Source organism: Tribolium castaneum, chromosome 1, assembly GCF_031307605.1.
Source record: "Tribolium castaneum strain GA2 chromosome 1, icTriCast1.1, whole genome shotgun sequence".
NCBI classification, from domain to species: domain Eukaryota; kingdom Metazoa; phylum Arthropoda; class Insecta; order Coleoptera; family Tenebrionidae; genus Tribolium; species Tribolium castaneum.
The window spans coordinates 2,869,437-2,881,531 of NC_087394.1; the positions used below are offsets into that span (position 1 = coordinate 2,869,437).

At 33.1% G+C, this 12,095-nt stretch overlaps 3 protein-coding genes across 5 annotated transcripts; 1 reads left to right on the forward strand and 2 right to left on the reverse strand.

Annotated features, from left to right (window-relative positions):
- Positions 1 to 1,014: 1,014 nt before the first annotated feature.
- On the forward strand, positions 1,015 to 9,760 carry mri (mrityu). 3 transcript variants are annotated; one of them, XR_511378.3, is made up of 6 exons: positions 1,015 to 1,870; positions 2,049 to 2,165; positions 2,217 to 2,593; positions 5,107 to 5,415; positions 6,786 to 7,276; positions 9,433 to 9,760. XR_511378.3 is itself a non-coding variant. In XM_015978752.2 (5 exons), the coding sequence occupies exons 1-5, from the start codon at positions 1,680 to 1,682 to the stop codon at positions 7,148 to 7,150; spliced, it is 1,359 nt and encodes a 452-aa protein (XP_015834238.1). In that variant the 5' UTR covers positions 1,015 to 1,679; the 3' UTR covers positions 7,151 to 9,760. The 3 variants fall into 3 exon arrangements, 2 of the variants coding, with proteins under 2 accessions (XP_015834238.1, XP_064215848.1); XM_015978752.2 differs by having other exon boundaries at positions 6,786 to 9,760; XM_064359778.1 differs by lacking the exon at positions 2,049 to 2,165 and having other exon boundaries at positions 6,786 to 9,760.
- Positions 9,742 to 10,408, reverse strand: Nxt1 (NTF2-related export protein 1). The gene is made up of 3 exons (XM_008193243.3): positions 10,295 to 10,408; positions 10,151 to 10,237; positions 9,742 to 10,095 (listed from the first exon to the last, which is right to left on the reverse strand). The coding sequence occupies exons 1-3, from the start codon at positions 10,301 to 10,303 to the stop codon at positions 9,772 to 9,774; spliced, it is 420 nt and encodes a 139-aa protein (XP_008191465.1). The 5' UTR covers positions 10,304 to 10,408; the 3' UTR covers positions 9,742 to 9,771.
- Positions 10,409 to 10,747: 339 nt separating this feature from the next.
- On the reverse strand, positions 10,748 to 12,052 carry LOC103312496 (three prime repair exonuclease 2). The gene is made up of 3 exons (XM_008193245.3): positions 11,412 to 12,052; positions 11,071 to 11,353; positions 10,748 to 11,013 (listed from the first exon to the last, which is right to left on the reverse strand). Exons 1-3 carry the CDS (start codon positions 11,635 to 11,637, stop codon positions 10,824 to 10,826), a joined length of 699 nt encoding a protein of 232 aa, XP_008191467.1. The 5' UTR covers positions 11,638 to 12,052; the 3' UTR covers positions 10,748 to 10,823.
- Positions 12,053 to 12,095: the final 43 nt, after the last annotated feature.

Sequence of the window (12,095 nt, forward strand, 5' to 3'; positions counted from 1 at the left end):
TTGAAAAAATCTGACTTTATTTTTAAGGTTTAATAACCAAACGAGAGTTGGTCCGAGACTTTAGAATCAACCTGTAGACATATAAAAATATAAAGTTACGTGTTAAACATAAAAATAACAGGTATTTATAAATTTCTTACAGTCACTTTCAAGGCACTTGTGATCATAATTAAAAAACTGACCATTATAAGAATAAGAACCTATGACGTATTAAAAAAAAAAGAATTTATTTATAAGGAACTAGAAATTAATTTTTGACTATTGTTTTTAAGAACTAGTATGGGCTAACGGTAATTTCTTTTGACTGCATATGAAGTTCTTTTCTGTTTTTTCTACTTCTGCGTTATATTTTTCTATAGTTTGAAATTTTTGCAATTTTAAATGCATTTTTTAATTACAGCCTCTTAGAGATTTGCAAATATGTATACTGTTGTTTTACATAATAGATAATGACCACAAAAAATAGTCATACTTAATCATTTTATATACAATTATTTTCTATTTATTGGGGGCTTTTTGCATTACGTATTACATGTGGCTTTTGTAGTCTCAGAGAATTATAAATAAAAAATTGTTACGAAAATTTCTACCGTGAGATAAAAAATGCACTGCAATTAGAGCAGGCTGTGTTTGCGAAACTTTAGCCACATTTTAGCCGTTTATTTACGACCGCACTTTGAAGTTATGTTGTCTTTTCCTGGTTTTACACAGCATAAGATGTGGCTAAAGTTACACTTCACTTTCAAGGCTTGCTCTAATTCAGTAGTTATTTTCGATCTCATGCTATAATGTTAAACCTCTCAACAACGGACACCGATGGAGCATCATTAATTGTCCGTTGTGGAAAGGTGTCCACTAATAGGAGGGGGGCAATTTCAATATTAAAACAAATTAGTATATTTTTTTAATATTTATTATTAGGTACATACATTATAACAAAAATTATTTTCAAATTAAAATAAAAATAATTAAAAAAAGAAATTAAAAGGTTTTTACCTAAAATCTTTAATTTTTGTTTAGTTATTTTTAGAAGATGTGTTTTTTACAATAATTTTTTAACTAGTCTTTATCAATCATGTCATCAGTTTTTTTTTATTTTTCATTTTTATTATGGGGATTATTTATGGGGATTTTTTGTCCGCGTCCCCTATACGAAAGTCCGTCGTAGAGAGGTTTTTTAACAACATTTTTAATGCTTTTGTTACGTTCCTACAAAAATGTCCGTTGTGAAAAGGTCTCCGCCGTGTCCACTACCCGGAGGTGTCTATTAAGAGAGGGGAAAGTTATTTTATTTATTATTTTATTATTATATGTATTATTTTATTTATTTGCTGTACGTTTACGCAGTTGGCTGTATTTGATAATGGGCGGTTCAAGACAAATACGTTTCTGACAATGACTCTTCTACAGTAAACTGTTCTGTTGATGACACGTTAGACCTGAATTTTCCAATCCGTATGCAAATTTTTGAAAAAAAAACAATATTTCATAAAAACATTACTGCAAATTAAATACATGACGGCACGAGATACTTGTTAATTTATAAATACAGCGCTAGTAAATCAAATTCGTGTGAATTTCGCTTGTGTTGGTAGCAGTGTAGAAATCGCGTCTATCTTCATCCCGTGACCTGCTGGTCCTGTCACTGTCACCCAGTGCATGCCTTTGTATTTTGTTCTATGTACTGGCTCGGTTCCAGAGACATTTCCAATTGTGCTGATTACATTTATGTATTAGTGAAGTGTTTATTACCTCGTGTAAAAATGGCAGGAGCGAGCGATCGCCATCTTTACACCAACAACGACACCTCCAGCGACACCGAAGACTACACGGACGACCGTCGCCGCCGCGTCTTCAAAAACCGTCTTAGGTATGAAAATTGCCCAATTCCCGTCATTGCCCGGAAACCCGAGGCATTGCACCAAGTGAAAGTCAGGCCATGAGAACCCATTGTTTGATTTGCGCAACCCGTGTTGTTATATTTAGTTGTGCGAGCGCCTCGTTCGGGCTTTGGCCACTTTTCGATGATTAATGATTGCTTTGCGTAGTTATGGATCGTGTTCGAAGCCGAAACCGTGCCTTGTGCAACGCTCAACGTCCCTATCGGACCCCCGGTGCCACTCTGTAGCTACGCCTAAGCAATGTCACAATGCTCCTCGCAATAGGCAAGGACTTGTCGCTACTGCGCCCCCAAACCTAACGCCCCAAATTTGCAGAAGTCGCAACGTCCTGCCCCCGAATAAGAGCCAAGCGAACGTCTCCATTTCGGGCCCCACGAATGTGAGTGACGACAGGGTGACCCTGGTGGTGGACAACACCAGGTTCGTGGTGGACCCGGCCCTCTTCACGGCGCACCCCAACACCATGCTGGGCCGCATGTTCAGCTCCAATCTCGAGTTCACGCAGGCCAACGAAAGGGGCGAGTTTGAGGTGGCTGATGGGATTCCTGCCACGATTTTTAGGGCCATTTTGGAGTACTACAAAGGGGGGCTGATCAAGTGCCCCCCGTCCGTGTCGGTGCAGGAGCTGAGGGAGGCCTGTGATTACTTGCTGGTGCCTTTTGATGCCAACACCGTACGCTGCCAAAATTTAAGTAAGCAACTTGTTTATAATAAAATTACTCCAGCAAATTGCGATAAATATGTGGTGGCCTGGGACAGTGAAATTCAGTTGGTCACACTGTAGACCTGTTTAATAATTAACTGTCACGTGAAATATGCCAAAATACCAATAATTCAGTCATTGTTACAACTTACTTTCGTGCTGTATTGTTTTATAGTTGGACAGCCTATAAGTCATACTTTATTGAAATAAGTGAGTTTTTTATTTCCACAAAATAGAAATAGAAAAAATAGTACCTTACAGTCGTTTGATAAGACTTAATTGTGGCACTCATTCTGTTGGAGCACTCCTTCGTCGGGCTCCAAAACCAATCGTACCACAATAGAACATCTTAGAAAACTCGTATAATAAAATACTAATTAGGTTTTACTAATCGATTTTGTGTCTTTAAATACTTTTGCAATGCAAAGTGGTTAAAAAAAACACTAATTGTTCCTCCGTCACACAGTTGAAACAATTAAAAGATAAGTTAATATATTTGTGAGAAACTTAAAGATAAAATTTGTATGATCGTGACTAATTGTAATTTTATGCTTTTTAAAAAAAAAACAAACTCGCAATAAGGAAAAGAATCGAGAAGACTAGATATTTTTGCTAAAATTGTTTATTATTGTTTCATAGTTAATTTTCTATTATAATTGATGAGTCTTCTTGGCACTAAATTTGTCAATGGGATTTAACAGAACAGAAATCTTTTTTTACTTATACATAAAATTTAAATTTATGACCTATTTTTTAACCATTTAACCTCAAAAATATAACAAAATACGGCGAAACTTAATTAATCAAAAGCACTGTTTCTGAGAAACATACTGTTTTCAATTAATTTCGGATAAAAATTTTGTGGACAACAGTTTAATAATAATTTGAAAAGCAAAAAAAATAACTTCTTAATTAAGAAAATGTGAAGTACATAACATTTACAAAATACTAGTATTAAGTTGATGGTGTTTACTAAAATAGGGAAGACAAAATTATCAAAAATTTGGGCCTAATTTTAAAATTCGTTGAAAAAATCTGAAAAATCGTTGGATTAATTATGTTCTTAAATAAATTCCTTTTTTTAGTAAATTTATTGTAAAATGAGAACAATAAATTAATATCTCTACGACACATTTGGCAGGATTAAAAAGATAAATTGATACGTAGTTATTGCAAAACTTTATGACATAAAATTTGTTAAAAATAATCGTTATTTCGTAATTAGCAAGAAAAGTAAGGATTTGAAATATTTTTCTGAACTTTCTTTTTACAAAATTATATAACAGATTTTTTTTTCGAGTTAAAAATAATGAAATAGACCTTACTATTATCATTATTATCAATGTTGTAAAGAACCGAAATAAGCACTTTACCATAAACAATATGTAAATAATAGAACTTCGAATCAGGGTTTTGTGATTATAAAGTTAAATTTATCAACTCTAATAATTCAGAATCATGCTACTTTCACAATAAATTTTGAATCTTTTGTCTTTTATTAAAAAAAATCAACAAAAAATATTCATTTTAGTCTAAAATGGACATATTTCTTAGTATTTTTTTTTCTCTATTCTTCAGTCTTGTCAATTTATTATTTAATTATTTAAAACCACAGACAGAATCACAAAAAATTGTTCTTTTACCTTACAGGTCAGTTGTTATTTTTAAATAAACTGATCGAAAAAAATCCGATATTAATAAATTTCCACGAAGCTTTTTATTTTGTCGTATTTTGCATCTTCCAGTAAAAATATTCAGAGAAACAAGTAATTTAAAAATGGAGTAGTTTATTTATGAAATCTGATTCAAAAAATTATTAGTTTATTATTTATTATTTTTTTTTTTTTGAAAGAACGTCACGTAAGTAGGGAAAAAAACAATAACATAAGTTTTGTGTACTATTTTTTAATAAAAATAAAAAAATGGTCAGAAATACGGGTTGTTTCATTTTATTTTTAAATAAAATTTATTAATTTTATTAATTTATCACTACTATTTATTTTTCATTTACAAATTGCGATATTTCACAATTTTATACTATTTATTTAACTGTTGAATTTTTCGGGTCTTTAGAAATAGGGTTTTAATGAGATATTAATTGACTTGTGTTAACGGTAATGGTTTACTAATTTGAAAATTTTTCTTTCGGCCATCCGTTCCCAGTATAGTTCAAACCTTCAATAAATTGTACTTTCAAAATAAAATAAAAACTTGTTATCACATGGTTGTCCTCGACTTCGGTAAACACAAAACTATAACAGATATTTTACACCTGTTGTGTAATAAAACATTGTTTATTTAAAAAAGCTATTCATACTCATTTAATTAGATTACTAATACGGAATGTCATCAGAGTAACCGTTGCACCGTTAACGGCTTGTTCCCGGCGGCTTTATTTGTTTTATTCAAATATATCCTTATTATGAAATGTATAAATATACGGTTATTAAAAGTGAGAAGTTTGCGAAAGTGTGTAAATTGAACGAATTGTTTTACTTCCAGGGGGTTTACTGCACGAGCTGTCCAATGAAGGCGCCCGTTGCCAATTCGAAGTTTTCCTCGAAGAACTCATCCTTCCTCTCATGGTAAATTCCGCCCAAAGAGGCGACAGAGAGTGTCACATTGTCGTTCTTTTGGACGACGATACAGTCGACTGGGACGACCAATACCCGCCACAAATGGGCGAAGAATACAGTCAAACTGTCAACAGTACTGCCATGTACAGATTCTTCAAATATATAGAAAACAGAGACGTGGCCAAGCAAGTGTTGAAAGATCGAGGCTTGAAGAAAATTCGACTCGGAATCGAAGGTAAAAAATACAGCGTACTCAAAAACTGTCGCACCAACTCAATGGTGTGTGGTAGAGAACTGGTTACATATAAAAGTAAAGATCGTAAAAAAATTCTTTGTATTAAAGTTATTGATAAATAACGGATTTTAGATAAATGATATGTGGCAACGTTGTCTAACAGTCATGATCGCAATTCGGAAGTAAAATTACCGTTGGGGGCGCCACTGAGCTAGGTCGAAAACAGTAACCATAAATGGCGGGAAAATGTTTATTCGGATATTTTGAGCGTTGTACGAATTTTGGGGCTTCACAATTATTACATTGCCTATGCGGAATGATTATTGCATCTTTGATGCAAGAAACTTATGTTGACAAATGAGAGATGACGAGGAAAACACGAATAACGAATGACTGTTTGGTTCACTTTCTTTATTGGAAAATTATTACAAAAACATTGAAAAGCCTACCTTTTGGCATAATTTACGTTTAAATGTATCAGCAGTTGTTAATCTTTATTGTAGTTTTGTAGATTTACCGCAGCATTTCATGATTCTTTCAGTGGAAAATTCTAACCTAAAATTCATAACACTTCACTAATTTATTGGTTTCTTGAGTCAAACTTTGTGTTCGCTTTGATCCATTACTTATAATCTTTAATTACTTAATTAGACAACTGTTTGATAACACTTTGTAATCAAAATTTAAATATTTTTCACATTTTATCCACTTTCAAGTTCCAACAATAAACACTTTATACCACGAAAAACTACAGAACCAAAGTCAACGCTAGTATTTACTACCACGTACTTTTAAAGTAATTCTTTCTATTGTAAATAATTAACACTATACACGCAAAATTGTTGAACAATTCATTAAATGTCAGTTAAATGTGGCATTACGAAAATTTCTTTACTGTTTTCGACATAGTTCAAAAGTCATCACCAGAGGGCGTCTAGTTAATTTTATTTCCGAATTTGAGCAACAATAAAAATAAATTATTTTTGAAACGGTTTCCTAGGAAATAATTCCCAGTGTTGACACATCTACACATTGTGATTTTTTGGATGAATTTTAATTTTTTTAAATTAAAAAAACTGCTAAAATCTGAGAGTAAATTTAAAAATAATTATTCATCGTTTTGTTACGGAACGATTACCTGGTGTGAAACATAAAAACATAAAAAAATAATGAAAACTAAAGAAGTTAACACAATAAGTTTGTAGCTCCAGATTTTTTAAAATATAACTTTAGGAATTTTTTCAACATTTTTCCCGTAATCTGCACTTGCTTCTCAATAACGTACCACTGAGTTGGTGCGCCAGTTTTTGAGCAGCCTGTATATCTAATTTTATTAAAACCCTCCGTTACGCGTCGTGTTCCAAATTCAGGTTATCCAACCTATAAGGAAAAAGTGAAGAAGCGTCCAGGCGGCAGGGCCGAAGTGATCTACAATTACGTCCAAAGACCGTTCATCCACATGTCGTGGGAGAAAGAGGAGGCGAAAAGTCGTCACGTTGACTTCCAGTGTGTTAAATCAAAAAGTGTCACAAATCTGGCAGAAGCCACCGCTGATCCAGCTTTGGAATTGGACGCCAGAGGGAATCCTATTGTTGCAGTGACCATTTCGGATCCGCCACCGCTCGATATGGCCCCCTTGGATATGCCCCCGGGGGGCGATAACGACGAGGGGGCGGTGGGAGGAGGGCTTCCTGATCTAGACGTCGCCAGTGTACCCCCAGAAGAGCAAAATTAGGAAATTCGACTGAGAAGCGTCGCTGTATCTGTGTAATTTTTTTGTTTGTTTTTTTTTTCAGAGATCTGTTGCTGTTTTGGGCCAATGATATTAAATGCCTATTTTGGTCTAAAGTATGTGTACAGGGTGAGTCAATTATGGGTTATTTCTGACATTTCAGAATTAAACCACCATTCATCCTGTATAAAATATACAGGGTGATTTTTAAAAAATGGCAGGCGCTGTAGTTTTTCTTTATGGCCCAATTTTAAAAAATAAAAAATCATTAAACGTCACTTTATATTTTGGGCTGTAAAATAACAACTTTGTTATTTTAAATTAGAATTTCCATTTTCTTTTCATAATTTCAAACATTTTAGCTTTTTTGACAAAAAATTTATAGATTTGAAAAAAGTAATAAAAGTTAAAACCAATGCCATTATTGTTGTGTTAAAAGTAGTAAATAAAAGAAAGTATGAAAAATATTTTTTCAAATATCTGTTATTTAACTAAAATAATTTATTTTAAAGAAAGCTATTGACACCATGCAACTGGATTTTATTCCAAATGGTGTAATTTTTGCTTTTTATGAGAGTTTAAAGATATTTTTAAGCATAAAATATATTCTTCTTGTGGAATTTTCAAAAACTGAACCAAAAAAAATTACTAAAATTGAGTTATTTTGCCTTTTTTAAATGATTTCCAACCGAAATGCAATTGTTTGACAAATTTTTATAGAAAAATTACCAAATTAATTCATTAAAAAATCTAATTAGTTCTGTATTGTTTCGGCATTTATTTCGCAAAAACCAATCAAAAATTAATAAATTGGGTGGAAATTAGTGAATTCTTATCTTCTGTGGAGGTTTAATCACAGTTTTTGAGCTTAGAATTAACAGATTTTTCAAAACGAAAAAAAATTGAGTCAAAAAAATATTATTTTCATCGTTTAGCAAAATTTCGTAAAAATCGAATAAACCAATCAAACATCAATAAAATGAGTGGAAGTTAGTGAATTTTTGTCTTCTGTAGAGGTTTAAGTACAGTTTTAAGCTTAGAATTGACACATTTTTCAAAATGAAAAAATTCAAGTCAAAAGTATATTTTTTCTCTTTTTTGGGCATAATTTTTTGGTCAGAAAAGCATCTTTTAGCAAAATTTTGTAAAAATAAACCGAATTTCCACCAAATTAATTCGAAAACACAAATTTCAGAAGTGAACAAAAAATGTATCGAAATATTAAGTCATTTTGCGAAATAAACCGAATAGACTGAAAATGAAGTTAGTTTTGAATTTATTATGCGTTTAACCATATTCTGAAGCCAATCCTTTTGCGTTAATTTCCCAAAAATCATGAAATAACCTCGAAAACGATAATTTTTGCCTTCTTTGATAATTGAAGCAAGCTTTTAAGTTTGTTTTTAATATTAGGATTTTCGAACAAAAAAAATCATCAATTTCAGTGGAAGATTGCTTTATTTTGGCTTTTTTGAACATAATTTTTCAATTGATAAGTAAAATTTGGTGAAAAATCCCGAAATAAAAAAAAGTTGTAATTTGCTTATTTTATGGCCTTTAGGACATTTTTCAGGTACAAACCCAATTATTTTACTGGAAATTTGGGCACATTTTTTAAACTTTTTGTTTTTATAATCTAAACAAAAAAATTTTTCTTTGGATTTTCAGAGCTATCTAGCAAATTTTCAACCAGAAATTGTTCAGTTTTGCGTGTTTCAAGTGTTTACTCATCTTGTAGGCTAAAAACGCAGTGATTTTGCGAAAATTTCTCCGAAATGAGTAAAGCATTCACTCAAAATAGCATTTATTAAGCAGTTTTTTAGCCAAATAATGGCCAAAAAAAATCGCCGGAATTGAGCCAAAAATGTGTGTTTCCAAGGTTTAAACATGTTTTTTAAGTTCATCAAAACCAAAAACACGTCCAAACATTTCAGGCAAATAATGTTTCAATTAATCATGTAACAATTAATAAATTTTAAAACAACTGATCAAATTTTATGTGCCAAGGTGAGATTTTCTGTTTAATGTTTTTGAAAGAAGTTAGGTACAAAAGGAGAACAAAAAAACTAATATTTTTTAGATTATAAAAAGAAAAAGTTGAATATTATAAGCCCAAAATTACTTTAACAAGAGTATCAGCTTATACTCGATTAAAAGTAATTTTTAGTGTTTGAAATCGGGCCATAAATAAAAATTCTCCAGCGCCTGTGTTTTAAAAAATCGCCCTGTATAAAATTTTAGTCCTCCAATAAATGTGGATCAGTTATTGTTACCGCACATTTCAGGTTAATAATGTGATCACGCCGGCACAATTCAAATGTTTTGCCTTAAGTCAAGGCTGAAAATGTTCACTCTGTATATAATAGCTGTCCTGGCTGTGCCCTGTAACGAACTGGTTTTGATAACACATTCCTTTGATTTACAAAGTCCAAATTCGCGAACCCTTGAGACTGAAATTGTAGATTGTTTTTACTTTGCTCATTTATTTATTTGTACATATTGTATCATTTCAATTAATCTGGCATTACGCTTTGCTTTTAATATCAATGTAGCTTAAGGATTTTATACCTGTTGTTTTTATGAAACGAAATAAATGGAGTTTCAACGTACAAACTTTTATTTTTTCAACTCTTATCGTTAGTTAGGGGCTCCTGCAGTCGGAAACAGTCGCTTACGATTTTCCACTTATCGCCCTGCGCTGTGATTATGAAATTCTGCTGGAAGGATTTGGGGACCCTGTCCTGGTACCTTACCGTTCCACTGACCTGGATCATGAACGTGAGCTGGCCATTTACCGCCGAATCCAAGACAGGCTGCGCGTCCAAAGTGTTAATTATGTGATCGGAAGTCGGCAAATCGATGAAAAATTTCTGGATGCGTTCGTTACCATTCACCCCATTGCCGTTCCAAGCCAGGAGACCCGAATCCAGATACAATTTCGACATCAACTGAAGAAAAAAAATATTTCAATTATGCGTTTTGACGCACGAGGGGGCGAATTACGTGTCGCCTTTTGTCCGAAGTTTCGTAATAAAGTTTTGTGAACTCCTCAGCCACCCGGCAAGCTTGGTCGATTTTGCTTTTAACAATCTGTAAAATTAAGTAATTGGAGAGGCAAAGTGTTGGTGGTCGTATTTTTGACGCTACCTGAGTCATATTTGTTGTAATTACGCCAAAATTATTAAAACATTGGGGGCAAAAAAGTGAGGTTATTTGCACAAATTTGTTTTGGGACAATGCGCAAGCGCGTCAAAGCTTGCGTCGGCGGGAAATTTAAATAATGCGGGTAATTAAGCATTTTTTTATTTTTTAAAGAAAAACAAGGGTATTAAACTACGCGGTAATGAAGCTGTAAGCCCTACTTATTGCTGGACAATAATTTGAGACTTATTGTAGAGCTCAAAAAAAAGTATGAAAAAGTATTTAACCGCAAACGCTCAATTTTGTATGATTATTGATTTTTGAAATAATATTGTAAAAATCTACTTCTAGCAGTTTCACAGTAATTGTTAATTTTCATCGGGGGGTAATTTTTTTGAGACGGGAAGAATTTAGTGTTTTTTGCGAGGGCAGGGGAACTATACCAGTGATACCAAACACTAAGTTGCAACATTCTTTAATCAGTTATTATAAAAGCATAAAAAACATTTTTGTGTTAATGAAAATGTCGTAAAAATCAAAACTTTGGTTTCATAATTGGCATTTGCGAGAATTTTGTCGAATTCCCGTTAGCAAATTTGACGAATTTTTGGCCATAATCTGCCGCACAAGCGAGTAGCATGTTTACATCGCCTTCAGCCCCATGGGCATTGAGTGGTCTTTTGGAAAGGCGTCTTTTAAAAACATGTCCCAAGTTATAACTCGTGCTGAAATTTAAAAAAAAATTTTTGTTATTGTCAACAATTATAAACATCATTACTTACTCAATTTTTCGTATTTTTATTTCATTTGGTTGATTTATTACCGCCCCTCCCTCTAAAGTATCAATCTCTTTAAATGCGATAATGGAATCAAGACAGAGAATATCCTCGGGGAGATTTTCGCCAGTGTTTTCGATCTCTGCCCTCAGAATTGGGAAATCAAACTCGTTTCCGTTGTGTGCAACCAAACAAATTGGTTTTTCATTTACATCTAACCAGTTTTTTATCACATTCAAGGTTTGACTCGAAAAGTGTGCCTGGTGTTCCAGTAATTCATTGCTGAGCCCTGAAAGTTTATATTATCACACTTTTAGCTCACACTAAAATAGGAGACAATAATTTACCGGTTAGTTTGGTGGCTTGAGGACAAATGGCCCTCGCAGGGTTGAAACACAAAGATAATTTACTTTGAACTCTTGGAAGTTTACATTTCTGTGCAGTCTGCAGTCCAATATGATCTGCTCTAACTGCCACTGCACAAAATTCGGTGATTCGGGTCCTGTTCTCTTCAAACTTGGGCAAACCGGTGGTTTCCAAGTCGAAAAAAACGAAAGTTTTTATTTCAGACATTGCCACAAACGACTGGTGTCAACTGGTGCTTCCAACTAGAGAAAATCTTTGTTTATTTAGTTAAAAACAGTTCGAAATCACTCGAAAATGGAAAATCACTTTTCACTTAAGAGCTATAGATCGTTTTGGGATTGTTGCTCAGTTTAAACGCTTTACGCATGCGTGTTGCGGTCATTGGGCGAAAAAGGCGCGAAAACTGGTGATGACGTCAGTGTAAAGTCTAAAGTAAGGTTCACACAACGTAAGACAATTTCAAACAGTGTTACAATGCAAATTTTCTGTTGGTGAAAATAATTGTAAAAACGTGGTCATTTTCCATACATAATTAATGGAAATCACGTAAAAAAAGAATGCGTGAAGCCGCCTTAAGTTATTGCCAAACTTTCAGTAGCGAAGCCACTAGATTGGAAAGTTTTCAAAAACGTGTAATTTTCTACAAATTTCTTCTTAATATTTTT